Here is a 26,925-nt window from a genome sequence, read left to right as displayed (position 1 = left end):
TGGCACATTTTCATTTTGAAATATTTGAGGGAAACGGTTGCTGCTTCTGTTAAAACTAAAGATGGCTCAGGCCTGTTCATATGACAGCTGAACAGCTGTTCTCCAATTCGGCTTCCCCCCCCCCGCCTCCTCCAGGCACTGCCTCTTAGTGGACGGAGTGCCAAACTGTGTCCAGCCATAGTCTGAACCAGTTTAAAGCACCAATTCATGCCCATCTCTAGCTAAAACTAATCAAATTATATACAAATCATAAAGATACTAATTCCAGGAACAACTTAACTTTTCATTATTTATGCAATAAATTTTAGTGTCCCCCCATAGTAGCAGTTATTCAGTCCTTCCCCAACACTTTTGAATATGAGTAGCAAGTATATACACCACGTATGATGAAACCACTAGGAAAACATAATTGATTTTTCTTTTCAGGGCTTCCTATGAATTGTGTGTGCTTTAACTGCCAAAGTAAAGGGGAGAATGTTTAGAAGCCGCATACAAGTTAATAACATAAACAAATACATGTACACTTCAGTACAAATGCAAGTATATATTTAAGGGTTTTATTATCAAAGTCTTGTAAAACAATTTCAGAAACTGTACATCAACATGGCACAGAGTGTAGCCTACTTTTGTTTTTACTTGCACAAAAGTATATGCTCCAAAACCTTTGGAACTAAAAGAACAGGTTGCCCAACTACTTTGCATAACATGGAATCACTGTGCAAAAAGTAACTACTTCAGTGACTGTAACACAAATTTATTAGTTTATACAACTTGAGATCAAGTACATTACCAAGTAGACTTGTTTTAAAACCATCATGAAGTTCAGTTTTTAAAATGCACTACCCTTTTTTTAAACAGGGCTTTTATACTCACAAAAAAAGAATGAAATAAAATGCAAGTTCTGAAAAACTACACAAAGTTAACGCTCTCTCACTTTGCAGAATACAGGTTTTCATTACTATCTCAAGTTGTCAAATATCAAACACATCACCTGAGAAGGATTCAGACTCAAAGGTTCACCTCACATTGGGCATCAAAAAAGGCTAGTGCATTTCAATGTTGTCAAAGCCAAACAAATCCAAAACAAAAAGATTCAGCCGCAGGGCTAAAAGGATCTTCTATCTCTATCAGAATATTTGTTTCCAGATGAAGCTAATGTTAGTTATCTACACTTAAGACCCTTAGTAGATCCACCATACGTTGTAGATGAGGATGTTCTTGTCACAGTTAACGTGCAGCCAGTGCATTCCCTATTTTGATTTATTACCACAAATCAATAAAATTCTATAAACACTATTGTAGGTGAGCTGCTTTACTAAAAAGGTCATACAACACAAACAGTCCATGCCTGCCAAGGATTCATGCAGCTTTCTGTTCAAAAAAGAAAAGAGCAACACCAAGCAAGTAAAAACTACTGGGCTGCTCAATTCAATTTGGCCAATAATGAGAATGGAAATCCCAAATATCACTTTCTCCAAACGTCTGATGTAATTACTTAATGTCAGGAGCTTTACAACCAGTTATAGTTAACAGCTGTGTACATCTAGCATAAAAGGTTAAACAAGTACAGCATAAAAGAATCACACAGGAATGACACTGATGCATGTTGTCAACTGTTTTCATTGCAAGGGCAGTTATTAATCACTCATATCCATATCCTCTTCATGATGATCATCCCCATTGACTTTGGACTCCCTTGCATCACCGCTCCCTTTCTCAGCTGGTGATTCCTTAAGTTTGGGGGAAGTGGGCTCCGCTGCCTTTTCTTCCTTCTTCTCTTTCTCACTATCGTAGCCTTGTTCTTCTTCATCATAATCTCTTGTGACCTGCTTTGCCAAGATAAAGTACAAAGCAAAACACGTAAGACATGCTGCAAATCTCTAGAAGTTTAGAATTAAATTGTACACCTCACAAACATGAAAGGGAGAACAGATTTTTAAGCATACTTTAACATCCTTGTCACTCTCTGACTTTCTCTCCCGATCCTTCTCTTTGTCTTTGCTCTTCTTCTTCTTGCTTGTTGACCTCTCTCGTTCATCCCTGCTTCTCTCTTTGTCTTTATCCTTTTTTTTCTCCTTTTTGTGTCTACGATGAAAAGACATTTCAAGAAAGTAAAAAACACGGGTATTTGTGAGATAGAAGTGATTCATACATTGTTCCTATAGAGATTTCTGTGGTAAAACCAGCTGCCAGTTTCAAATACTAAGTATGATTATATGCAAGTTTCACATATAGACTGATCATGATGCAACCAGTTCAAAGTTGTAACAAATGTAATATATATCAGAATAACTGCATCATAGTATTATTCATATTATTTCTGATTACAGAAATTTCTTTACACCTATTAAAGAATGGTGTTACGTCAGTTCAGTTTAAGCTGTCTGTACATTTGCCTGTCATTCCTATGAAATCTTTCTCCCTCACACACACACTATCTGTATCACATAAAAGTATAAAGGACATTTTAGAATAACCAAACTGGATTTACTGTTCACAAAATAAGGCTCAGTAGATATGGTTAATCAAGCACAAAACAAAACAGATACACCAAATAAATCAAGATGCTATAGATATGTGGCAGAAATACCTGACCTTATAACCTAAGGCTACTATGCAATATTTAACTTAACAAAAGCTGACATTCTTTTAGCATATTTCACCATCATCTATTTGCCTGAATGGTTAAGAACAATGATTAAACAAATGGTGACATCACCAGCAAAAAAGTGTTAACAAATTCCAATGAATTCCCTATTAAACCTATTAAACAAGACTGCTCATCTCCAAATGTGTCCTGCCCAGAAGTATCCCATAGCATAGGGAACCATCAGATGTACAAACCTTTTTGGTGAGGGGGATCTAGACAGCTTTCTCTTGGGTGACCTGGGTTTTTTAGGGGATCTGGAGCCACTCCTGCTTCTTCTGCGCCGTCTTTCTCTGTAGAAAAAGTCAGGGCAAGTTCAGATCAAAATTTCTATTGTGTAATATCACTTTAGAATTTTCAAACATTCTCCAAAGCACACTTAGGTAGGCATTTTAAATCATTCTTCTTTGAAAAAGACAAATATACATTTAAAGTACAGTAGGACCCTTATATCTGCAAGGGAACAGTTTAAAGCACCCCAGCCAGCAGATGCTGGAATTTGCGGATTGTACCAAACAGTATTGTTATAGCAAACATTATACATCAGGGGTCGTCAACCCCCGGTCCGTGGGCTTGCTGGAACTGGCCCCTGGATATGGATCTCCGCCCCCCCCCACGCATGTGTGGGGAGGGTCATGTCGCACCAGTGTGCATGTACGACACATCCCCTGTGCAAGAGTGACATACCCCCGCCCACCCGCGCATGGAGCTTGCCCCCCCAGCCAGTTCACAGCTCCAAAAATGTTGGGAACCACTGCCACGGTATGGTCGCACGCTCCCTCTAGTGGCTAGTTCTGGTAACTTTATTGTTAGAAATGTATGTTTCCAGGAATTTTTCTTTTAGTATTTTCAGACTGGACAAGTGAATCAGCAGAGGCACATGGATATGAGGAGTCCTACTTTAGTAAAAATAAATTAAGTTAATGGAGTGAACAAATTGCAATCTCTTCTGACAATGAACCAGCAGCTAAACCAGATAGCTTTTCATTCTGCTTTGGGGCAGAGTGATAGAATGGTTGCTGGTCAACTTCAATGAATTTTGACCCACTTCAATTAGATTTTAAATTCTGTGGAATGATCTCTGCCAAGGGAAAAAGGAGGGGAAATATGTCCCTTTTGTGTTCACCAGTTTTTTCAGCAGCATTGAATTGCAGCTATGTCCCGCTGTGAAAGATACAGTTGTGAGCTGAAGGAACTTTTACAGTGATTTTGCTGGAGGTGTTAAATTCTGACCACCCATTTTCTTCACCTTGATTTTTATCATCTGCATAGACTAGCTAAGAGGTTGTGTGTGGGGGGATAGGGTGGGTTTGATTTAAATAACTACTCAGAAATAACACCCCCACCTCCATGCGCTCTACTTGCTTTTCACTTTAATACATATACTTTCAAGCTCCCTGGCAGACTGATGTTCTCTCCAATAATCCTCTATTCACTGACTCAGTTAATGCACTTGATGAAGGCACGTAATTTGAGAGTCTGTTCAAATAACTTGGGTTTTTTTGTAAGCAGGTGCTTTGCCAGGACAGTTAAGTAGTGTAAAATTGGTTCTAAATGAGGCAGCCTTTTCCTGCAATTGGCACATCTATAGCCTAGTGGTGCTCACAGATCTAGCTGTACAACTCTGTGGTACAGTTGCTTTTACTAGCTTTGGCTAATATACCAGCCAAGATCCTTCGTGTATGGAAGCCTGTATATAGCATAGCCATTTCAGATACCGGGCACTAGTCAGTCTGTGGTTGGCACTGATTTTCAAAATCCTAAATAGTGGGGAAGAAGTCTACTCAAAGGAGAAGTTTTTGAAGAAGTAACTGTGTTAATCTATGCAAGCATAACATATAAAACAAAACCAAAAACAGACAAAAACACTGTAGCACCTTACAGACTAGCTGCAATATAATTAATGTGAATTTTTGTGTGTCAAGTTTCAACTCATTTCCTCCAATATAAATCTGATATTAGGAATGGCAACACACACAAATCTTTTTCAGATATTTCAATCTACCTAGACAGTCTCCAAGTGCCTTCGGGGGGGGGGATTACAGCAACTACAGAACCAGACTTGAAAGAGAAACCACTGAGACAGTGATACATGGCCACTGGAGACAGATTTAAAGGGACTGAATATCAATCGAAGATTCCTAATCCTTTCCAAGTGCGAATTCCTACAATGATTCCCAGTTTGCCCCTCACTCCTACTGTTACTGTGTAAACTAATAACTAAAATTATTCAGTCTGATGGTCCTATTCCTTCACTAATGAAGCACGGTCCATTTGTTCCTCATTTGGATCCCCATCCGGTTATGTGGCCATATATGACAGTCATATATTCTCACCCATGTTTGAAAAAGTGGATCTGATCCACAAAAACTCAATTTAAAATATTAAAAACAGTCTTTAAAATTATCACATTTTTGTCTGTTTTTTTCTGTTTTTTTCCTGATCTATTCAAAGGAATACCTTTCCCTCATATATTTCTGTTTGATGGTTAATCTCTTCCTCAAAGCCTCTCCTCTGGATATTACTGTCTACAGTGGTGCAACAGGCAGATACCTGGAAAACAGCCTTTTTCATAACAATTCCCACCTGTGGAATGCCCATCCCACCACCTGGACTCCTCAGATGCCAGACTAAGAACTTCCAGCAGATTTCGATTTGTTGCCTTTTACTGCTGTTTTATTAATAGTATTTTAATCAGCTGCATTATTGTTCTGGTTATGACTTTACATATTGTCTTGACATTTTTTTCAGCTGTAAACTACCTCAAGGGCATTTGTCAGTTGGGCAGAGTACAGATTTAATAAATAATTATTTTACAACTATTTAGATGTGCCAGTCTCTTAGTTAAAATCAAATTCTTTTTCAAAGAGATAAACTATTTTCCATAATTCTTTTTTTGTTTAATTTTTAAAATTCAAATACTTATTTCAAGAAAATACTGTACCTGCTTGCGCTTCTGGATCGCCTGGCTGTGCTGTAACTCTTTGGTGGAGTTTTAGACCGCTTCTTCTCTTTCTCTTCCTTCTTTTTGTCTCTGAAACATTCCAACATTACTTTACAAAATACATCAAATAGGGTCTCTTCACCAACATCCAAGAAGGATTAAGTTATTTTCTCTCAGTAACTGCTAAAAATGACTTCTCTTCAAGAATGTTGTAAATGGGATACTTTCTATAACAACACTCAACCTGCTCCAGGCCATTATAGGGTCTTGAGTTAGATGTCTGGCTGCAGAGCCCAAGATTGGGAATTCAATTCCCCACTGTGCATCCTGTGACTAGAGCAAGCCAGTGCAGCCTCGGGCAAATTGCACAGTCCCAGGGCACCCCCAGGAGAAGGGAATGTAAACCACTTCTGAGTCTTCTCCATCTGGAAAACCCTGAAAAGGGTTGCCATAAGTCAGAACTGGCTGGATGGCACACATTATTATTGTTGTTCTTGCTCAGCAGAGAAGGGTCTGGAGGGAGCCTTGGTGCAAGTTGGCTCCTTCCCCACTGACAGAAGATTCCACTGGACTAAATGGGCTCATCATTATAGCCCAGTTATCATATCCTTACAGTTAGCATTAGGTATCGGGACAAATAAAAAAAGAACCCTGATATTGGTCAAAAATCACTGATTCATCAAATATTCATCCCTTCATATTCATCAATTCCAGAGACACTGACAAATATGAAGGGACAAATATTTGCCCATTTTTATTTGTCCTCCATAGGCAGAGGGCAGTCTGGCCTTCCCTCTCTGCCTACGGCCCCACCAAACATCTGATCGGTGGGCCCATAGGCAGAGACGGAAGGGCTAAGCTATCCTAGCCCCTCCTGTCCCCTGTCCCTAACAGTCTTCCTCTCACTTCCCGTTACCTCCTTACCTTGGCCACTACCTGTGTCACCACTGCATCTTTGCAAAGATGGTGGCAGCGGCTTCCCTTAGGGCAGTGGAACCATCTCAAAAGGAAATGAGGTAGCCCTTTGCAAAGATGATGGCAATGGCTTCCCTTAGGGCAGCATAGTCAGCCCTAAGGGAAACCAGGCCACCCTTTGCAAAGGGTGGCCTGGTTTCCCTCAGAGCCAGTTCTGCTGCCCTAAGGGAAGCCGCTGCCACCATCTTTGCAAAGGGCGGCCTGCCTTGTTTCCCTTAGGACATCGGAGCCAGACCTAAGGGAAGCTGCAGCCACCATCTTTGTAAAGATGGAAACAGCGGCAGAGCCAACAGCGGCACAAGTGGCAGTGGCCAAAGAAAGAAGGCAAGGGGGCAGTGGGCTTAGCTTTATTTTTTAGACATCCACGGGCTGTCTAAAAAACTCCCTGACGAACCAAGTCATGGTTTGTCTGTTCACCTGAGGGGGAATTCATGGTTCGTCAAGTATGACTGTGTTAACTAGAGATGGGGACAAACTGCCAAAATGGGGGTTCATCAGGTTGCATAGTTAAAATTATTTGGCAGAAAATATTTTCCAACATTCCACAAAGTCTTATTAGAATACCTGGTTTTGGATGCACTCCTAGACCTTCTAGTGCGTTCTCTGGAATGAGATCTTCGCCGCCGAGGACTTTTAGATCGTCTCCTGCTCCTTGATTTTGAATGGGATCGTCTTCTTGATCGGCTTCTAGACCGTCTGCTGAACACAACACTAGATATCAAAATAATGTTCTTGACCCCAATAAAATACTTCATATGAGTTGCCATAGCAATGAAGTTCTGTGACGCAAAATGTGGGTGAAAACCAAATAATGCAAAGAAGCATATGAAAAAGTATTGAGGAAAGGAGGAAAATTTTACACACTTGTATAAATGTACAAAGAGAGAGCTTTTAGGTTCCCAGGAAAAGCCTTGCTATACATATCCATTATCTGATGCAAACTTACAGGTTTTGGTTATTTGTGGTGGGGGTAGAAGGTGTAATATGACCTCCTGATACCAGATGGGACTTCACTGATTTGCATTAACCCTTTCCATTCTCCAACTAATAGCAGAAACACATCTGATCATTCTGCATATGTGACCTGCATCTTAATTGTTTATTAATTATGAAAATGAAAGATTAAGAAAGTTAAAAAAGAGTAAAATAGCCCATCATTTTTTAAAATAAATTGTCACAAAAATTGTGTCCACCATATTTCAAATTTATAGAAGATTCCACATCTTTCCTATATAATGCTTTCTACTACCTGACTACTCTAAATGTTAGCTGTGACATTCAGATATACTGATGAATTGGAGAACAAATCAAAATGTAACCCAGTGTTCTGATGGAGATTGTTGTGTTCACAGGTGTTGTCTTCCTCATCCCCTACCAAAAAGGAAACTTGTATGCCAAAATCAGGCAATGCGAATGGAGCTCTGACTTACGAACAACAAAAAAATTCAGGGGAGGCGAGGAAAGGGCAAAATTTGAACTTTCAGTTGACTGTTGGCCAGCGAAGAGGATGCTAGTCTGCTGCCTTGCTCATCCCAGCGGTTAAGTGAATGCATACGAAGAGAGACCTTGGACTGCCTGGTACTGTACTGTACAGACTGGGGGTTTTTTGGGCCTTTTTAAATTTCTGATTTTTGACTTTTTAAAACAGACACTGCCTGTTCTGGGTGAGTACACTGTACTTATTGTACAGCGGGTTTTTTGCATCTTGGGGGGGGGTAATTACCCGTATGTTTCTGTGCCCTGATGGATCTTGCAGTGTGGACTTCAAATGTAAAAAGTAGACTGTAATATTAAATTAAAATTAAATGTGAATATTAGACTATACAGTAATTTTAAAATATAAAATTTATTTATTTATGCATTCTGTGGCTTCTAGGGTTTGGGTACTGTGACCTCTCTTCTGTTTTAAAATGTGTGGGTTTAAAATGTGGTTCCAAAGTCTGTCTGTTTTAAAATCAGAAAATATTCTATGAGTGGCTGTGCTGGCTGTTGATGCAGGCAGGCTGTAAAATGCAGTTTAGACTCCAAAGTCTTTTATTCTTAAAATCAGAAAATATTCTGTGAGGGGCTGTGCTGGGTCGTTTTCTCTAAAATGCAGTTTAGACTCAAATGTGTTTTGTTTAAAATGTGTTTTAGAATCCAAACTCCCCCCCCCCCCCCGCTGTCTTCTCTCTCTGTGTCTTCTCTCTTTTTGTGCTTAAAAGCACAAACCTTTTGTCTGAGGGGTCTGTGTGCCCCAGTGATGACCTTCTTTCTTTCTTTCCTCTTTCCCCCACTGTTCCCTTCCTCCTTTCCTGCCCTTTTTCTAACCTAAGTCATTTTAAGTTTAAAAAAAGAAAAATTCTCCCCCTAGTGGTAGAGGACAAATTAACTTACAAACCTTGCCTCTACATAAGAACAAAAAACAGCTAGAACGGATTAATTGGATTTCAATGCATTCCTAGGGGAAATGCTGATTCGACTTACAAACGTTTCAACTTAATAACACCATTCCGGAATGGATTAAGTTCGTAAGTCAAGGCACCACTGTAAATGTGTCACATTCTTCCACATTTTAAATTTAATATATGCCCAACTACAAAGTCAGGGTTTGTGAAGATGCTTGTTAAAAGTCAACAGTGAAGTTGGCAAGAATGTGCCCATCTGCTGACCAAAATTTCCCATTGTTAAAATACTAGTCCTGCAATCCTACTTACTTCATTCATTCACTCTACTTACTTACCTTGTAAGTAAGCCACACTAGACACAACAAATTACTTCTGAAGAGGCAAATCTACAATTGCATTGTAAATTATTTATGTTTTCATACACTATAAAAATGTATGCTGGAAACTGTGTCAATCTTGGCAGACTGCCAAAAACCCTAACACAAAATGTTACCTATGTCTAGATGATGATGGAGTTCTCCTTCTCCTTGAACGTGATCTTGATCTTGAATGCCTTCTCTTGTCATCTTTTTTGTCTGTAATGAAAATATTAAATATTGTCACTTGTCACACAACATCTACGGTTGTATGCTCTTGAATTCTCCCAATGGAATGACTTTTCTTACCTACTGGCCGTTTGGAGAGTATTTCTGACTCTTTTAATAAGGAATAAAAGGCCATAAATTCCTATGTCTGAACTATTCAACACAACCATGAAAAATGAGTTTACATTTTTGATTGAAGGAAAAAAAGGCACTTCCTCTAAGAAATGCCTTTTTGGTGACTGAAAACAATTCAATAAATCAGTTTTCTAGAGCAGTGGTCCCCAACCTATTTGACACAGTGGACTGGTTGGGAGGGCACCTCTAAGCTTGCGTGCATGCAAGCGGTGGGGGTGCTCATGCAGCATGCGCACACACTCACACTCATGCTCAAAGGCGGTGTGCGGGTGGACGTGCATGGGGGGAGATCCATCTCCGCGGCCCAGTCTTGCCAAGGCCACGGACTGCCACCGGGCTGTGGACCGGGGGTTAGGGACCCCTGTTATAGAGCACTAAGAATACCAAAAGCATTCTGCTTCCTATATTTGGCCACCAGTGTACATCACTTCACACTTACAGAAAAGAGCATTTACTATAAGCAGACTTGGCACAAACAGCCAATATAATTTTTGAACTACCCACAAAATATTGGGTGCACAGTCTGAGAAAGATGAATTATCACTGAAACCTAGCTGTTTGCTTGATTTTTTTAGTGGTCTAATAAAGATATCACCTGCTCTTGCATTTGTATAATTTTTAAAAAGTCACTCTGAATAACTGGGTGTCATCGGCAGTCTAACCAAGTACCTTCTGTAAGGTAAATCTATTGAAGATACATTCAAAGCTAGCTTACCTGGTTCTATGGCAGCAGAAATAAGAGACTGTGCTTCTCGTACACGTTTCATGGCTTCTTCTATTTCTTTACTGGAGGTATCTGTTTTCAGACTTGGTGAAACAAGTCCTGCAGCTACATGGTTCAGCCTGGAATAAGACAGAAAGTTAACAGGCGGTTTTACAGCTTGCCAAACCAGAATTATATAGGCCAGATTATTAATACTGATTTCTGAGTGGATGGCAGTTTCACAACTATACACTTGTTTAATAACATAACTTTAAAAACAGAATTGAAGATGCTTAGCTTCCTCTTCCGTCCTCTTTTCTATTATATTACAGTGGGGTCTCGACTTACGAACGGCTCGACATACGAACGTTTCGACTTACGAACCGCTCTCATAGGAATATATGGACTCGACTTACGAACTTAGATTTGAGTTACGAACTCTTTCCCCCCCTTTTTAAAGCTAAGTCATCTTAGGTTAAAAGGAAAAAAGAAAAAATATCCCCCTCTAGTGGCAGAAGGCGGAATAGCAGCTTCCCATTAGTTTCTATGGACGAAAAGAGCAGATACGGATTAAATGGTTTTCAATGCATTCCTATGGGAAATGCAGATTCGACTTAAGAACTTTTCGACCTGAGAACTGCCTTCCAATACGGATTAAGTTCGTAAGTCGAGACCCCACTGTATCTCTAACAGATTGTGACTGTGGGCAAATGCAGGTTTCTAAATTTTGTCTGAAATATTTAGAAACTTCAGAAACTCCATAAAGAAACCACAAAGAATTATAATTTTGGCCTGCTTTTCCTTAAATGGAGAATACAGAATAGATAACAATAATGTAGCTTATTTCTTCATATTTGGAAAAAGTCAGACAATACTCTGGCATAGACATTGTAAACCATTAAAAACTCAAGGAAACCACTACAGATTCTATTTTGGGAAGTGGAAAGAGAGCAAAATTGTTTGGACTATGTTGGAAGATCTCCTCATCTCACTTTACTTGTGAAATATAAGGAGAAAAGAAAAGTGAAGGCCTGGACCAATGTGTCACTTCCCTTTTGCCCACAAAGAGCCTAACTGGAATGGCCTGGACTTTCTCTCTTCATAATAGTTGGCTTATGTTGGTTTGCAGACATTATACCCTGCCAGTTGATCGCTTAAAATTTTGAAATCAAAATGCCAGCAGATCACTGGAAAAGGCCCTTTTAAGAACAGAGGAGCCCTCTCAAATTTGGACCTGGCAAGTGTATGATTTTTTTAAACATACATGTGACAGTTCAAGGTCAGAGGTGTAATCAGTAAGCACAAGAGATAACAATAATTACAGTGACTTGAAGTTAAAACCACTAAATGAATATAAATAGCAGTATGAAAACTCCACCACTTAACTGAAAATTTTAAATTTTCTTGGCTCTTTCATTCATAATTCTCCCTCCTGGAGCTCCTGTGTTCACAACATTACCAGACCTTTTGAATACCCAGGCCCTATCCCAGCACTTTTAACAGTTCCAGGTATGAGATATTAAGCTGATAAAGCACCTGAAACATCTTCAACTTCATGAAAGGCTAAGTGCTGCATGATTTAAGTACTCTTCTGGTAGCCAGAGGCAGCAAGGAATTAACTACATGAAGGTGGGCACAAAAGGAATGAAGGTCTGTCTCTCCTCTAAGTTTAGGACAGAAACTGCACTCCTGAAGAAGGAACTGTTTTTCCTACATGAATCTGCTCTGAGAAAATCTTTCTCATTGTCATATGACAGAGGTGGGTAGCCTCCCGGAACAGGAAAGCCACAACAGATCCCATCAGGAGCTGTATTGCGGGAGCTGCAGCTGAAATTCAGTGTCTCCTCCTACAGTTGCTGTAGCAGCTTCCTGTGCTATGATGATGCTCTGTAAAGGCTGCCTATGGCAGATGAAAAGGAATTGGTTTTTACGGCAGCTGGAACAGAGCCAAAAAAAAAAAAAAAAAAAAAAAAGCAGCAAAGCTTGCTGCTTATATACCGCCCCATAGTGCTTCAAGCACTCTCTGGGCAGTTTACAAGTTAATTATGCAGGCTACACATCCCCCCCCCCCCCGTGAGCTGGGTACTCATTTTACTGACCTCGGAAGGATAGAAGGCTTAGTCAACCTTGAGCTGCTATCTGGGATTGAACCCCAGGCCGTGAGCACAGTTTTGGCTGCAGTACAGCAGTTGAACCACTCACTGCACCACGAGGCTCTTCTGAAACATGTCAGCAGCCACAAAAAACAGGGTGTGAGTGTATGCTGCCCACCCCTTTTTTATCTCCTTAACCTTAACCACTGAAGGGATCACACTTTTGGTACTTGCCTATGAACAGTTTCCAGTGTTTACTTGGTCTGGATACTGGGTTGAAAAAGCAGGGGTTTTTTATTTGCATTTCAGTACAAACGTGAAAAACTATACTTACTTTGGATCCACTGTGCTCATAAGCTTTAATAGTTGGTCTGCTGCAAGAGACTGTAAATAAATTTTAAAAAAGGCCTTTAAACTCAGAAATTTGGGTGAGAAAAAATTACACTGAAGCAAACCCTGAAAACAACCCCTTAAAACTATAGAAGAACAGTAAAGAAGTCAATATACAAAAATTTACTGCAAGTCACATGAAAATAGATCATGAAACATTCTCCTGCCAATATGATTTCTTGCTACACCATCTACCTTATAGCTTTTAATTCTCAACTGCCTGATAAAGAATCTACTCTGCTTACCAGCTGATATTTCTCCTACTCTTTGTTTCTTTATGCTTAAAGCCAGACCAAAGGTTTAACATGTAGCAACCGAATCAAGCTAAATGCATGCTAACTTAACATCAGTTAAATCTACCATGTAACAATTACAGTGGTGCCTCGCATAACGGGCGCCCCGTTTAACGACGAATCCGCATAGTGACGATGTTTTTGCGATCACTTTTGCAATTGCATAATGATGTTTCCTATGGGGGGAAATCGCTTTGCGATGATCGGTAAGCTGTTTCGCTTACTGATTTTCGCATACCGATGTTTTTCCCCCAGCTGATCGGCGGTTCCAAAATGGCCGCTGGGTAAAATGGACGGATTCCTCGCATACCGGGCAGCTAAAATGGCCGCCGTATGGAGGATTTTCGCTTAAAAGGTAAGTTTTAAGCCCATAGGAACGCATTGAAGGGGTTTCAATGCATTCCTATGGGCTTTTTAATTTCGCATAGCGACGAATCCGTATAGCGATGATTTTTGCTGCACAGATTATCGTCGCTATGCGGGGCACCACTGTAATATGCAAACTAGGTTCTTCTAAAAAATGTTAAATTAAAACTTAAAATGCACATTTTCTTTCCATTAGTTTCTATTAGAATGGTTCCTACATTTAACATTTTACAAGCTAAATTAGAAGTCAAACTTGCACTTGACTTGAAGTCCTGATGCAGCTATGATCTAAATTGTTTTACTGTAAAACAGTGAGGTCTGCTTAAAAGAAGAACAGGAACAGCATGAACATAATCCTGCTTACTCCAAAGTCGATCACATGAGTTTACTGGAACTTTCACTGAGGTACCGCTCAGGATTATGGTCTTACATTACAAATTTCCCCACATATAAGAGGGGATGAACTGCCCACATGTTTTAACACAGAGGCTGCATGCAATATTCCCTCTTTTGTGTAGAGAATCCATAAAGAGAGGAAGTGTGAGCTAATAATATAGAATATATTAATGAAACAATGAAGCTCAACTATTACAAGACTTTTGAGTATGAGGCTGAGAAGGCCACCGCTAAGCACCATTTTCAAAACATGTATTCCACAATACAAATATTAAAGAAAATATAAATTAAATCGAGTCACTGATGCCAAATGGTCAGTGGTTGAATGCTGCTCTCCAGTGTTTTTCACCAAATCTAGCTGTGACACAGATAAATGTTTCAAAGAGAAATGTTTCACCAAAAACTTTGGCCCAAACTTGTTTACTGGACCTCATCCTATCCATTACTTATCTCACGTACTGATTCAGCATATCAACTACTTCATGTGAATTACATGACAAAGACGAACAGTCAAACGTCATCACGTTAATAATGGCACCATTCTTCTGATCCTGAAATGTCTCACACAGTGGTTTCATGTGCACATTGAAAAGCACAAACAATAGAAAAGAATCAAGTTTATAAGTAAGGGAGGTTATACAAAATAAGGTTGTTATATGTTTCAGATACAGTATAAAGAGTCCACTTTATTAATCCCACTTATCTGAATCTGTTAAAACACTAGAGTAATGTATGTTATTGGAAGTCTGAATGCTTGGCTGTATTACAGTTCTGAAACACTTGCTAGTTTTATTTATGCCAGGATATAAATAATAAAAAGTATTGTATAAATTGATACAAATTCAATATACCTTATTTTTTCATGTATAAGACACCCCCCTGCTTTTCTAACCCCAAATTAAGACATCTAAGTGGGGCTTAGCAAGTGGAGGGGAAAACAAGGATCAAAGCCCTGCAGAATCACTTTGATCCTTGCTATCTCCTCCACTTATTTTTTTTCTCCTCCTCAGCTTACTTCGGTATATAAGACGACCCTCAATTTTTAGTCTAAAGATTTTAGACAAAAGTATAGTCTTATACATGGAAAAATACGGTATGTACCAACTTACATATTTGAGTGCTGAAAAATTGACAGAACTGACAATTTCCCAGAAACCAGAGCTGGGGTTACACAAACACACCTGGGAGTTTAGATTTGTTGCAGGAAGCCCAAGAGCGGCCAGGGCTGGGTCAAGAGTTGGAGCTCCTAAAGCAGCCAAAGGAACAGCACCAATCTATAAAAAAGAAAGTTAATTAAAATATCTCCAACAATATATTTTCCTAAGACAAATAAGTATACTGCACCCTGTATGTCTGTCCTCCATATTAAAAATAATCTTCAAATACTTCATAACAGTTCTGTTTAGCTTTCAAAGTACTCCTACAGGACAACCTGTAGGAACATTTAACATGAAACAACACAGGAAGCTATTATCTTCCTGATCAACTTATTGTTCATCTAACCATACTACTGTCTAAGAGCAACTCTCTATGGTTACTATGAAGTAATCATAGTCATAATCCATTCTTTGAAAACCATCTCAACCGGAGTCACCCACAATTAAACCTAGGACCTTCTAAATGCAAAGTGTGAGCTTCTCCACTCTGCTATGGTTTGCCCACAATGATGCTGATTCCTGTCAAGTCAAGTCACTTAATTATTCAAATTTCAGTAATCTGACTGCCATTTTCAAAAAATCCTTTCTACTCTTCTAAATTCAAAGCTTAACACTTCATCTTCTCCATACAGAACAAGACGAAGAGGTAAAAATAGGCATGGAGATCAGAGCATTTATACATTAACATCACTGCTTTCTTCACCTCACTTTTTGGAAATACTTAAGTTTACAAGGAAAAAGTACAGGATCACAGCATGGCATGTTGAAGTGTGGGCTACAGAATAGCTGTAAGGATGAAGATATCATTGGAAATTAACTTCATGGTAGTTATCACAGTTCTGCTGCAGACTTCGCAGTTATTCTGGCATAGCAAGTATGTCTTCCTGGGTATACCGATTCCCCGAAAATAAGACAGGGTCTTTTATTAATTTTTGCTCCAAGAAATGCATTAGGGCTTATTTTCAGGGGATGTTTTATTTTTTTCATGTACAACAATCTACATCAATCTATATTTGTTCAAATAGTCATATCATCTTCTGGTTGCTGCACAATGGTGGAGAGAGGGGTTTCACTTAACTAGGGCTTATTTTGGGGGTAGGGCTTATATTACAAGCATCCTGAAAAATCCTACTAGGGCTTATTTTCAAGTTAGGTCTTAATTTTGGGGGAAACAGGGTAGTAATAAAGTAGTAAACACCGAATGTGTACTAAGCGTCCCACACCACACATGGAAACATACCTGAGAAAGAGGGTTGGGTGTAGGCAGGAGTCCACCCCCTGGCAGAAGACCTGCCACAGCATTAGCTGGTGCCAAGAGAGACAAAGCCTTAGTCTCATCAGGAATAACTCCTGCAGAGAAACAGCTCTGCATTAGAAGACATTCATCAATTATCTTTTTTTAAAAAAACCACACACACAATACACCCAGAAAATGTCTCCCTGAAACACCACCTGAGTTTCCTGAAAGTATTTATGTTGGCTAAAATACAATGTTTGATTTCTTAATAATTTATCATTAATTTGCATGTCAGAATGAAATGTCAATGTGTGAAATTTGACTGTTCCTTTTTCTCTACAAAAGGTTAAATTCTAGAATAAAAAAATAGCACAATACACACTACTTTTTTGTTAACACTGCCAAGATTTCATCACCTGTACTCGATTTTTAAGTCATGAACCAAACGTAAGCAAGCACAGTCGGTTCTCCAGGGGTGTGCTCTCAACTTTCAAAAGCTGTTTTATGAACAACGACTCGTGTCGGCTGCTTCACTATAAAGCACACAGAAAAATCAAGATACACAAGACAAAAAAAGTTTGATTTAGGGGTTAATAATATGGTACAGTTCACTATGATTTCTTTTACACCTACCATACAATTTTGTAAAACTTAAGAGAAGGTAAGAAAAAGTGTAGGGCTTTTGCTGGCAAGTCACATGGATGGCAAGGTCTCCACAGAGTTCCAAATACAGGTTCTGCATATGTGTCCATGTGTACGTGTTTAAGTAAACACCTAAAATGTGGCACATTCCTTACCTGTGCAGTAAAATACATGCTCCACTGTGTGTCGTGCTTACTGTACCAACACTGTGGCTAAATATTTCCTATGAAACTTCCTGTCTGAGGCCTTTTGGCCTATGACGTGTCTAGGTCTACAGCCTACCTTCAGTAAAGAATAACCTCACAAAAGGTCCAACATGAGGTAAACGATAATGTTGATCTTTGTTACTTTAACGAACAGCAAAAGCCCTATACGTATGGATTAATCTGTTAATGTGCCCAAGCCCCCAATATGAGCGTTCAATAAGACAACTGTACTATATATTTGCAAATACCAGTAGTGTTTCTGCAATACATATTTCAAAAACTGCATCTCATCATAAAACATACAATATGTACAGGGCACTTAAGAGAAACTGGATAAGCTGCAGAAGAAAACTGTTGGGTGGTATTTTCAGCAGGGCCTGGTATATAGTTCAGGCTGAACCAGGGAAAAGAACTGTAAAACACAACAACAAAAAAGAAAAACCACTGTTAAATAAAGGTAATGGTTCCTTCCACCTATACTGAGAAGTGCCGATAATATAAACAAATGTATAATATACAGCACTGTTATCTTTCTTCTGTCACTGAGCTGTCATAATTTCAATACCAAAAGTTATGGTGGGAAGACAGGGGAAAGGTCATTTAGATATATGGCATTAATGCATCAATATAAACATTATCTATAGAGATTATGGGACAATTTTGCATGCAAAATTATGTCTCAGAGGATATTATTTATGCTTACATACAATTAGTGGAACTATCACATTTCTGGCATCTAACTAGAAATCCTCTTATTTTGAGACACCTCACAGAAGATCTGCATCCATTAAGTAGTCATGCATTTGATCCTCTCATTTTTAGGAAAAAAGTTATTCAGAAGTAAAACTACAATTAAAAAAAGCAATGAGGCCCCTCACCAGTTAATTTTCATGCGTCAAGAGTTTTTTACTGCTGCTTTGTTAGAACCATGACATACTGCATGAATGTGTAGAAATGAAGAAAAAGAAACAGACAAAAGAAACAAACATTAACCAAAGAACCTACACAACCCCACCCAAAGCCATTGTTAATATTTGCGTTCCTTGAAAAATCCTTGAATTTAAAAATGATGTTCATAGCGCCATGCCTTACCGTGAACTTTGTGTTAAATCTAAAACACAAAGGAACAACCAACACCAAGATATAGGAACACATTCAGAACAGGAATGTGACTGATACACAGGGCTATGCTCAGCACAATGCAGTATAACATTTTCAGAAACATCATGTCAGCAGTTATCACTGCAATAGTAAAAAAAATTTACTTAAATTCAGCAGAGTACTGAAGCACATGCCTTGACACATATGAACCACCCCAGTGAATTAAAAGTATCTTACTGGACAATGCTTAAGTACCTTGCGGAAACTGGGCTCTTGAAATATGAACAACTGAAGAGTGAAGCCCATAAGGAAGAAATTCAAGAACACCAAAGTCATTTAAAAGGAGGACATAATAGTGACCAAAACTATAATCCTCCACAAACCAGAAAACCGTGCACAAACCCAAACCCAAATTGTGTCCTTGACAAAACTTCAGGAATGTTATGTGATCTATTTGGTCAACATCTTAGTGCCAAATTTCTAAGGTATTTACAATTTCAGTGTGCTGTATAAAATCATATTTAGCAAAAGACTGGCTTTAAAAGCTATTCAAACTTAGTGATTTACGATCCTCAAACACTACTACAAGCTACTAAATCCACACTAGATATGATAGTAACAGTCCTGCCCCATCACATAAAAAGACTATAATTTTTTAAAGAACTGAAGTAACACAAGGGTGAGAGGCCCTGAAATCTACCCCAACCTGCTGATTTACCCACCCAAAGCCTCTTTCTGCTAGTGGTGAATATATTTCCAGTGTTGGCATTCAGGAACTGCCTCCCCCCCATGCACAAGAGGAAAAAATCTTGAAGACATTCAGCTGCAGGCACACATGGGTTCTGCACTTGTCACCCATGTGCCACTTTTACACTTAAAAGACTGATTCCATTTTACCCCTCTTTCTATGATACTGGAGAAAACCCAGGCACTATCACATCTAGTTTGGCCTTAATACAAATATATATATACATAAATAAATAAATATATATATACCAAAAAGAAAATAAGTTACTTCAGTGTGCTACTTTGCCCAAAATAACATAGAAGCAATCAGATTTAAATAAGTTTTACATGGCTATGTAAAACTGACTGAGATTTTAAACTGCTTATGCTATTTTTAGTTTCAGCTAGGAATTACTACTAGGTCTTGCCAGATTTGTTTGCACACTGCATATTCCTCTCTTGCTAATGTGCAAACTGCCTTTTATTTTTTAAGGCACTGCAATTAAAAGTTACACTGCAATCCATAACACATCCAGTGATTTCATGTAGCTTTAGCAATCTGTGTGTGCAGAAGCGCAGTGTAAAACTTCAACTATTTTATTGTAATCAAATGACTTAAGAAGATTACTGGTTTATCAGTGAACGGTGCCTTTGAAAATGTGATGGAATCTACAGTAGTTCAACAGAACTCATTAGAACAGCAGTCTTCTTGGTACAGAATTATAGAGTTATGCTCCCAACCCTGTTCACTGTTTTTCAAATTACTGTAACAGCCTAAAAATGTAAGAAAAAAAGAGAAAGAGAAAAAAATGTTGTTAACAAGTGATTACACCAGGAAAACACTTGGGGGACTTGAGTGCTTGCTGGCCTTTAGTTAATGTCTAGAATCCCCTGTAGCTGCAGAGGACCCCACTGTTTCAGTCATCTGGAAGGGCCTTTGCATTTGCCTTCTCCACTATAAAAATCACACACACAAATAACAGAGAAAAGAGTTTATTATTTACTGAAATTCTAGAAAATATAGCAAGGTTGAACAAGAAAAAGCAGAATAAGATCTAATGCCCAGTGCCCATTTAGCACCTCTGGAGATATTTTCTGACTAACCAAGATCATCAAACCCCTGGTGTACCAAAATTTGTTCAAAGGATAAATATTTTTAAATTGTAAAACTGCAGTAGAAAGGACACTACCTTGTCAATATCAGTAAAAGTCAATTCATTCTCTGTGGAAGAAAATGAATTCTGAATCTCATAACAGGCTATGCCATGTAACTTAAGGCAACATTGTTGTTTCTGCTTTCCAGATTAAAACAAAAAACAAAGATTAAATGGTATCTTCAGGGGGCCTGATGAAAGTGAAATGTCAAAGAATTCTGGTTACACAGATCTGAATTTTGACAGTCTTTGCAAAAAGACTGAAAGGCAAGTTCTAACTTTTGCTGAACAACTTGTGTCTAATTTGCTTCTGTATTAAAAACTAGAGAGATCAGTATACCAAGGGTTTTTTTAAAAAAATGTAAATAGCTTATATTGCTTTCCATGCTAAACTTCCTGCTATGAAACTACTTCAAGATTGATTACCATTGTTCTATGACTTCATAGATCAGTAAACAATTCACAAACCTTCTGCGTATGGTACGACTATCAATGCTCTGTCAACGAATACAGTATTTGTCAGATGCTGCGCCACAACTGCAGAGTCGGGTTCTTGGAATTTTACAAAACACACACGTGAAGAAATGGGCAAAGGGGAGTCACTGGAAGGGGAAAAAGAACAATGAGAATATCAGATGGCAGTTCTAAAAAAATCCAAAAATTATTTGACTATAGAGACATAAAAATGGATTGTGATGGCACGAGAGTTTCAAATTACTGTTTACTATAATTAAATTATGAGTTGCTGCAAAAGACAAGAGGTGTGGCTATTATCGACCTGCTCTAACAGCTATGACTTGATGAATATCATTATCTGGAACTAAATTTCAAGAGAAACAAAGACAACGTGAAGTTATTAATTACTGCCCATCATAAAATATGATATTTTGGGAAACTATATAAAGAAGTGCCAAGATATTTCCATACTTCATTAAAGTTGATAAAGATGCCTATGAAGAAGAGACATCTAGTGGCAATTATCAGGAATTAACCACTTCCCTTTCCTCTTTACTGTTTAATACAGTGATAGGTGGATTCCAAAAATGGAGACTGGGGTATTCTTTTTCAGATTTCTGGAATTCATTAATTTTCTCACCCAATCCTGCCAAAGCCAAGGCTAATCTGTAAGGAACATTTAATTTATTTATTTTTAGTACGGAGAGGTTCCTGGAGGTCATCTCACCAGTGAAACTGGAAGACATTTTTTCACTTTAAAAACATACAGTTGCACAAAAAACATTCAGTAAGACAATCAATGAACAAAACTGCAAAATATTGGTCAATTTTAAAGTATGAATTAATCATTTGAGCTTATCATCCCTAGGAAGCATGCTGATCTATCTTTCTATAACCCACAAAAGCTTTCTGTTAATGTGTTCACTACCACACAATGTAATTACAGTAGTTTTTAATGCTGCATCACAAATATTTTCTTTTAAAATCTGAATGTAAGAGAAGTTTGTGCTACCATGACTTTAAAACTTACAGCAAATTTGTTCATATTTTAAGTACAATATTTAAACCACATAAACAGGGAAAGCCTGTGTCTGCTTACTCAGAAATAATGTCTATACAGTATTTAATAATTAAGTATATTCAGAGTTGCGTTTTTAACTGGAATACTCTATTTTTTGCCCAAATATTTAATTTCAACTACTTCGCAGTGGTCAAAAATATGCAAACCACCTGTATTTCACATTACATGAACACACATTTCAAAGCTTCTGCTTACAATACATAACTGAAATCATATAGTAATCAATTTCTAACACTGGGTTATTTTCCTCCAGATTTTTTCCCAAATCTACTAGTCCACATCCACTGCAGCCTTCATAATTTCATCTACTACTTTTTCACATGGAAAAAGTTGTAACTGGCGGAGCTAAGACTTCTATTGCCTACAGAAACAGCTAAAACAATTAACTAAAGGAACAACAACATGCTCCTGGAAGTGTTTTAAAAAGTTTTTTTTTTCAGCCTAATCCTGGGCTAAATTCTGGCCAAACGTCAGAATTTTAAAGTTGAAAAGTTTCCAGTTTCACAAGCAACCTGCCGAAATCTTAGTGGGAGAATCACTCGGTACATTTGGGCCATCTAAAAAGAATCACGTGTCTATTTCCTTATTTGTGTCAAAGTTACGCACGGTCTAGATTACTCTCCTGACATAATCACGGGCGGCATTCGTACACAACAACTGAGGGCGAACTCCAGGTGCGGCTCGGGTGCGTGCTCGCTCCCTCCCTCTTGGCAGGAACTAAAACCACCGGCCCGCGATCCCCCTCCTAGAGACCGGGAGCCTCACAGGCAAGGCGTGTGAAGAGATGCGCAAGTCCTCGCTTGCTCCGGGAGGCCGCCAGGGCGCCTCTTCCGGGCCGCTTCGCCACGTCGCCTGTGCGGTCGGGCGGCTCTCCCCCCCCCCCCCGGCCCTCCTCGCTCGGCCAAAGGGAGCGCCTCTCCCCTCCGCCGCTCCCGAGGGTCCCCCTCCCTCCCTCCCTCAGGGAACAAAGCCCAGCCCAGCCCGCCCAAGGGCTTCCACGCCTTGGCTGGCTGTGGGCAGACCTCCTCTAGGGCCCCGGGACCATGTGCGTATGAAGCGCCACAACGGCTTGGCCCGCAATATTAGGCTACTGTTCCCATAAAGCGGATGCGCGACGAGACCAAGGCCGTCGGAAGCGAGGCATTTTACTCCCGAGGCCACCAGGGCGGCCACCAGACCCGCGCTTGTCCCTCTTGGCGAGAGCCGAGCAAGAGAGGCGAAGGGCGGCGGCAGCCACTATGCCGAGAGGGCCCGGATGGGGGGGGGGGGCTCTCCTCGCTCCCCTCCCCCCCTCCGAGGCCTAACGCGCGGCTTCGCGGCCTCAACCAGGCCGCCGCGAGGCCTCTCCCGTAAGCGACTGGGGGGGGGGCGGGCCTACGGGAGGCGTCGAGCGCGACTCACTCGGGAGGGAAGAGGCGCAGTTCCTCGATTTTGCCCAGGAAGCCGAAAAGGGTCCGCATCTGTTCGGAGGTGGCGCTCGGGGAGACGTTGGTGACCTGGATCACATCGGTGCCGCTGCTTGAAGCCATCGCGCTGCCTCCTTTTCCGACACTAGAAACACATCGAGGGGAGAGGGGTCAAAGGCCCTGGGGAACCGGGGGATGGCCTCTGCGTGGTGTCCCTCGACGTCCCCTGTCGAACGACGACAAGCAAGAAAAGAACGCTTAGCTCGCGCGCAATAACCGCCGTCGGACGATCGTTTCTTCACCAGCCTGCCTGGGCCGCAATATCCCACAATGCCGTGCGGCCCTCCCCTACGCCTGCTCCTACCAAGCCGCCTACCAGAAAAACCAGCACGCCTGTGTGCGCATGCCCGCTTCCTCAGTGTCTTTGTGCGCATGGGCAAGAGGGGAAGGAGACGGCGAGGCCCAGCGTTGTGCGCTGAACGGTTTGCGATGCTCAAGGGCGTCTGACTCTGAGCTGTTCTCCCCGCCCTCAAGTTTATACTTTGGAGTACTGGAGTTGCGAATTATAGAGAATCCCTCTCTCTTTTATAGCAGCCTCTGTATTAGAATCCCAATTGTTTTATTTTCTGACACATTAGTCGTTTAACGTTTTACTCGGTGTACGCCTCTTGATTAATATATAATAATGCTGGCCCAAGACAGAAGCCCTTATTGAAGTGGCCGTGTCTTTACAAACAAAATCCCTTGTTAGGATTGTTGTGAGCTGAAAATTATAAAGTGTTTATGTATAGTGATTTGCGCAGAAATTAAACTTAAGACATATGTACTTTTTGTCCATAACACCTATTGAAATACATAAATGAAAAGGTGTCATTTGTCACAACTATAGTACTGTACTTGGTCAAAGTGCCTAACCGTGCTTTGCTTCGTTTTCCAATTTCATACCCTGTCTTTACAATGCATTGTTATTAAGCATTACATACATGAGACTAAAAGTGTATCTAGAGACTTGCAAACATCTTCAAAAGTTCATCTCAGGAGCAGGCACAAATTGAACATTTGCAAGGCCAACACAAATTAGCAAACCACTTGTTATTTACAAAAAAGTTCAGAAAAATCAGTAAGCTCAACAGAATGTGCATATGACTGTAAATTATATTTACTACCATTAGACTAATAGTAATCATTTTTAAATCCCAATGATTTCAGCTTGAAATTTTAGTTTAGGATACCTTCCTTGAGAATAAATCCTGTTGAGCTCAAAGGGATTTCTGAATAAACAGAACTGTATTGAACTAAAACAGAATAGTTACACCTACACTCAGAACTTCATTTTAAATATTAGTTTATTTCACAGCTCTTTACACTAGGTTCAAAACTATCTGTATCACATTTGCAGATCTAAGTGTAATAAAAATAGATCAAAGAATGTTTCTCTGAATTGCAAATAAAAAGGTACAGCCTGCCTTAAACTAGATTCAGCCAAGGAACTCCTCACTTATTTGACTCTTATTAGAATGAAATTGCCCAACTTACTCATCACCATCTGCAGACTCTCAGAGGTTTTGGGGATCATATGAAATACAATGGACGTATTTGTTTGTATTTCTGCACTGTGTCTATATGAAGTGGGTACGCAGTTTTATTTACAGTAATACAGGATATATTTAAGAAGTGGTCTGGTAGTCCAGATAGGTGGGGTACAAATCAAATAAATAAATAAGTTCAATCTTTCTACTGGCTGGATAGTTCAGTAAGGATAGGTAGGGAATCTGATTCTGCACTATGACTGTTAGGAGCAGAGCCAGCCTATGTTGTTGTTGTTTAGTAGTTAAGTTGTGTCCAACTCTTCGTTGACCCCATGGACCAGGCCCTCCTGTCTTCCACTGCCTCCCGGAATTGGGTCAAATTCATGTTGGTAGCTTCGATGACACTGTCCAACCATCTTATCCTCTGTCGTCCCCTTCTCTTGCCTTCACACTTTCCCAACATCAGGGTCTTTTCCAGGTAGTCTTCTATTCTCATGAGATGGCCAAAGTATTGGAGCCTCAGTTTCAGGATCTCTCCATCATGGTTGATTTCCTTCAAAATGGATAGGTTTGATCTCCTTGCAGTCCAGGAGACTCTCAAGAGTGTCCTCCAGCACCACAATTCAAAAGCATCCATTCTTCGGCAGTCAGCTTTCTTTATAGTCCAGCTCTCACTTCCATACATCACAACAGGAAAAACCATAGCTTTGACTATGCAGACCTTTGTCGGCAAGGTGATGTCTTTGCTTTTTAAGATGCTGTCTAGGTTTATCATCGCTTTCTCCCAAGAAGCAGGCATCCTTTAATTTCGTGGCTGCTGTCACCATCTGCAATGATCATGGAGCCCAAGAAAGTAAAATCTGTCACTGTCTCCTCATCTTCCCCTTCTATTTGCCAGGAGGTGACGGGACAGTGACCATGATCTTAGGTTTTTTTTAATGTTAAGCTTCAGACCATTTTTTGCACTCTCTTCTTTCACCCTCATTAAGAGGTTCTTTAATTCCTCACTTTCTGCCATCAGCATGGTATCATCTGCATATCTGAGATTGTTATTTCTTCCAGCAATCTTAATTCTGGCTTGGGATTCCTCCAGTCCAGCCTTTCGCATGAGGTATTCTGCATATAAGTTAAATAAACAGGGGGACAATATACAGCCTTGTTGTACTCCTTTCCCAATTTTGAACGAATCAGTTTTTCCATATCTACAGTAGTTCTAATTGTTGCTTCCTGTCCAACATACAGATTTCTCAGGAGATAGATAAGGTGGTCAAGCACTCCCATTTCTTTAAGAACTTGCCATAGTTTGATGTGGCCCACACAGTCAAAGGCTTTTGCGTACTCAAAGAAGCAGATTTTTTCTGGAACTCTTTTCCTTTCTCCATAATCTACCACATGTTAGCAATTTGATCTCTAGTTCCTCTGCCCCTTCGAAATCCAGCTTGTACTTCTGGGAGTTCTCAGTGCACATACTGTACTGCTGAAGCCTACCTTGTAGGATTTTGAGCATAACCTTGCTAGCGTGTGAAATGAGTGCAATTGTACGGTAGTTGGAGCATTCTTTGGCACTGCCCTTCTTTAGGATTCGGATGTAGACTGATCTTTTCCAGTCCTCTGGCCACTGTTGAGTTTTCCAAACTTGCTTGCATACTGAGTATAGCACCTTACCAGCAAAATTTAAGAATTTTAAATAGTTCAACTGGAATGCCATCACCTCCTCTGGCCTTGTTGTTAGCCATGCTTTCTAAGGCCCACCTGACTTCACTCTCCAAGATGTCTGGCTCAAGGTCAGCAGCCACACTATCTGGGTTGTCCGGGACATCCAGATCTTTCTGGTACAATTTCTCTTGTATTCTTGCCACCTCTTCTTGATGTCTTCTGCTTCCGTTAGGTCCCTACCATTTTTGTCCTTTATCATGTCCATCTTTGCACAAAATGTTCCTTTAATAGCTCCAATTTTCTTGAACAGATCTCTGGTTTCCCCCCTTTCTTTTATTTTCCTCTATTTCTTTGCACTGTTCGTTTAAGAAAGCCCTCTTGTCTCTCCTTGCTATTCTTTGGAAGTCTGCATTCCATTTTCTGTAACTTTCTCTATCTCCCTTGCATTTTGTTTCCCTTCACTTCTCTGCTATTTGTAAGGTCCACAGGTTGGTCCACAACTTATGTGTACATCTATATTCATCTTTAAGCCTAGATGCCCATGTTCTGGCAGTGGGCAGGAGTGCATTTCTACACTTAAAACTGGTGTGCCAGCTGCACCCATTTCTTGAGATCTCTGATTTGTCTACAGTGACACACACCTTAGTTACATCCTGCTTGG

At 39.9% G+C, this 26,925-nt stretch overlaps 1 protein-coding gene across 6 annotated transcripts; it reads right to left on the bottom strand.

The window, feature by feature from the left end:
• Positions 1 to 543: 543 nt before the first annotated feature.
• SRSF11 (serine and arginine rich splicing factor 11) lies at positions 544 to 23,476 on the bottom strand. 6 transcript variants are annotated; one of them, XM_020795276.3, is made up of 12 exons: positions 23,075 to 23,476; positions 20,605 to 20,738; positions 16,311 to 16,420; positions 15,095 to 15,187; positions 12,803 to 12,852; positions 10,388 to 10,515; positions 9,447 to 9,528; positions 7,131 to 7,265; positions 5,592 to 5,681; positions 2,845 to 2,940; positions 1,947 to 2,085; positions 544 to 1,829 (listed from the first exon to the last, which is right to left on the bottom strand). In XM_020795276.3, the coding sequence occupies exons 1-12, from the start codon at positions 23,200 to 23,202 to the stop codon at positions 1,638 to 1,640; spliced, it is 1,377 nt and encodes a 458-aa protein (XP_020650935.1). In that variant the 5' UTR covers positions 23,203 to 23,476; the 3' UTR covers positions 544 to 1,637. The 6 variants fall into 6 exon arrangements, with proteins under 6 accessions (XP_020650935.1, XP_020650936.1, XP_020650937.1 ...); XM_020795277.3 differs by having other exon boundaries at positions 544 to 1,826; XM_020795278.3 differs by having other exon boundaries at positions 7,131 to 7,262.
• Positions 23,477 to 26,925: the final 3,449 nt, after the last annotated feature.

Source organism: Pogona vitticeps, chromosome 4 (genome assembly GCF_051106095.1).
Source record: "Pogona vitticeps strain Pit_001003342236 chromosome 4, PviZW2.1, whole genome shotgun sequence".
Classification (NCBI taxonomy): domain Eukaryota; kingdom Metazoa; phylum Chordata; class Lepidosauria; order Squamata; family Agamidae; genus Pogona; species Pogona vitticeps.
The sequence above is the reverse complement of the archived record's forward strand: the minus strand, read 5'-3'. Positions and strand labels throughout refer to the sequence as shown.

What these genes read in the sequence shown, in the direction of transcription:
- SRSF11 (XM_020795276.3), bottom strand. Translation starts at nt 23,202, where the DNA reads ATGGCTTCAAGCAGCGGCACCGATGTGATCCAGGTCACCAACGTCTCC. An exon ending in CACCCAACCCTCTTTCTCAG is followed by an intron (nt 15,188 to 16,310) that starts GTATGTTTCCAT and finishes TCTTTTTTATAG; the next exon opens with ATTGGTGCTGTTCCTTTGGC. An exon ending in TTCTGCTGCCATAGAACCAG is followed by an intron (nt 9,529 to 10,387) that starts GTAAGCTAGCTT and finishes TTTTCATTACAG; the next exon opens with ACAAAAAAGATGACAAGAGA.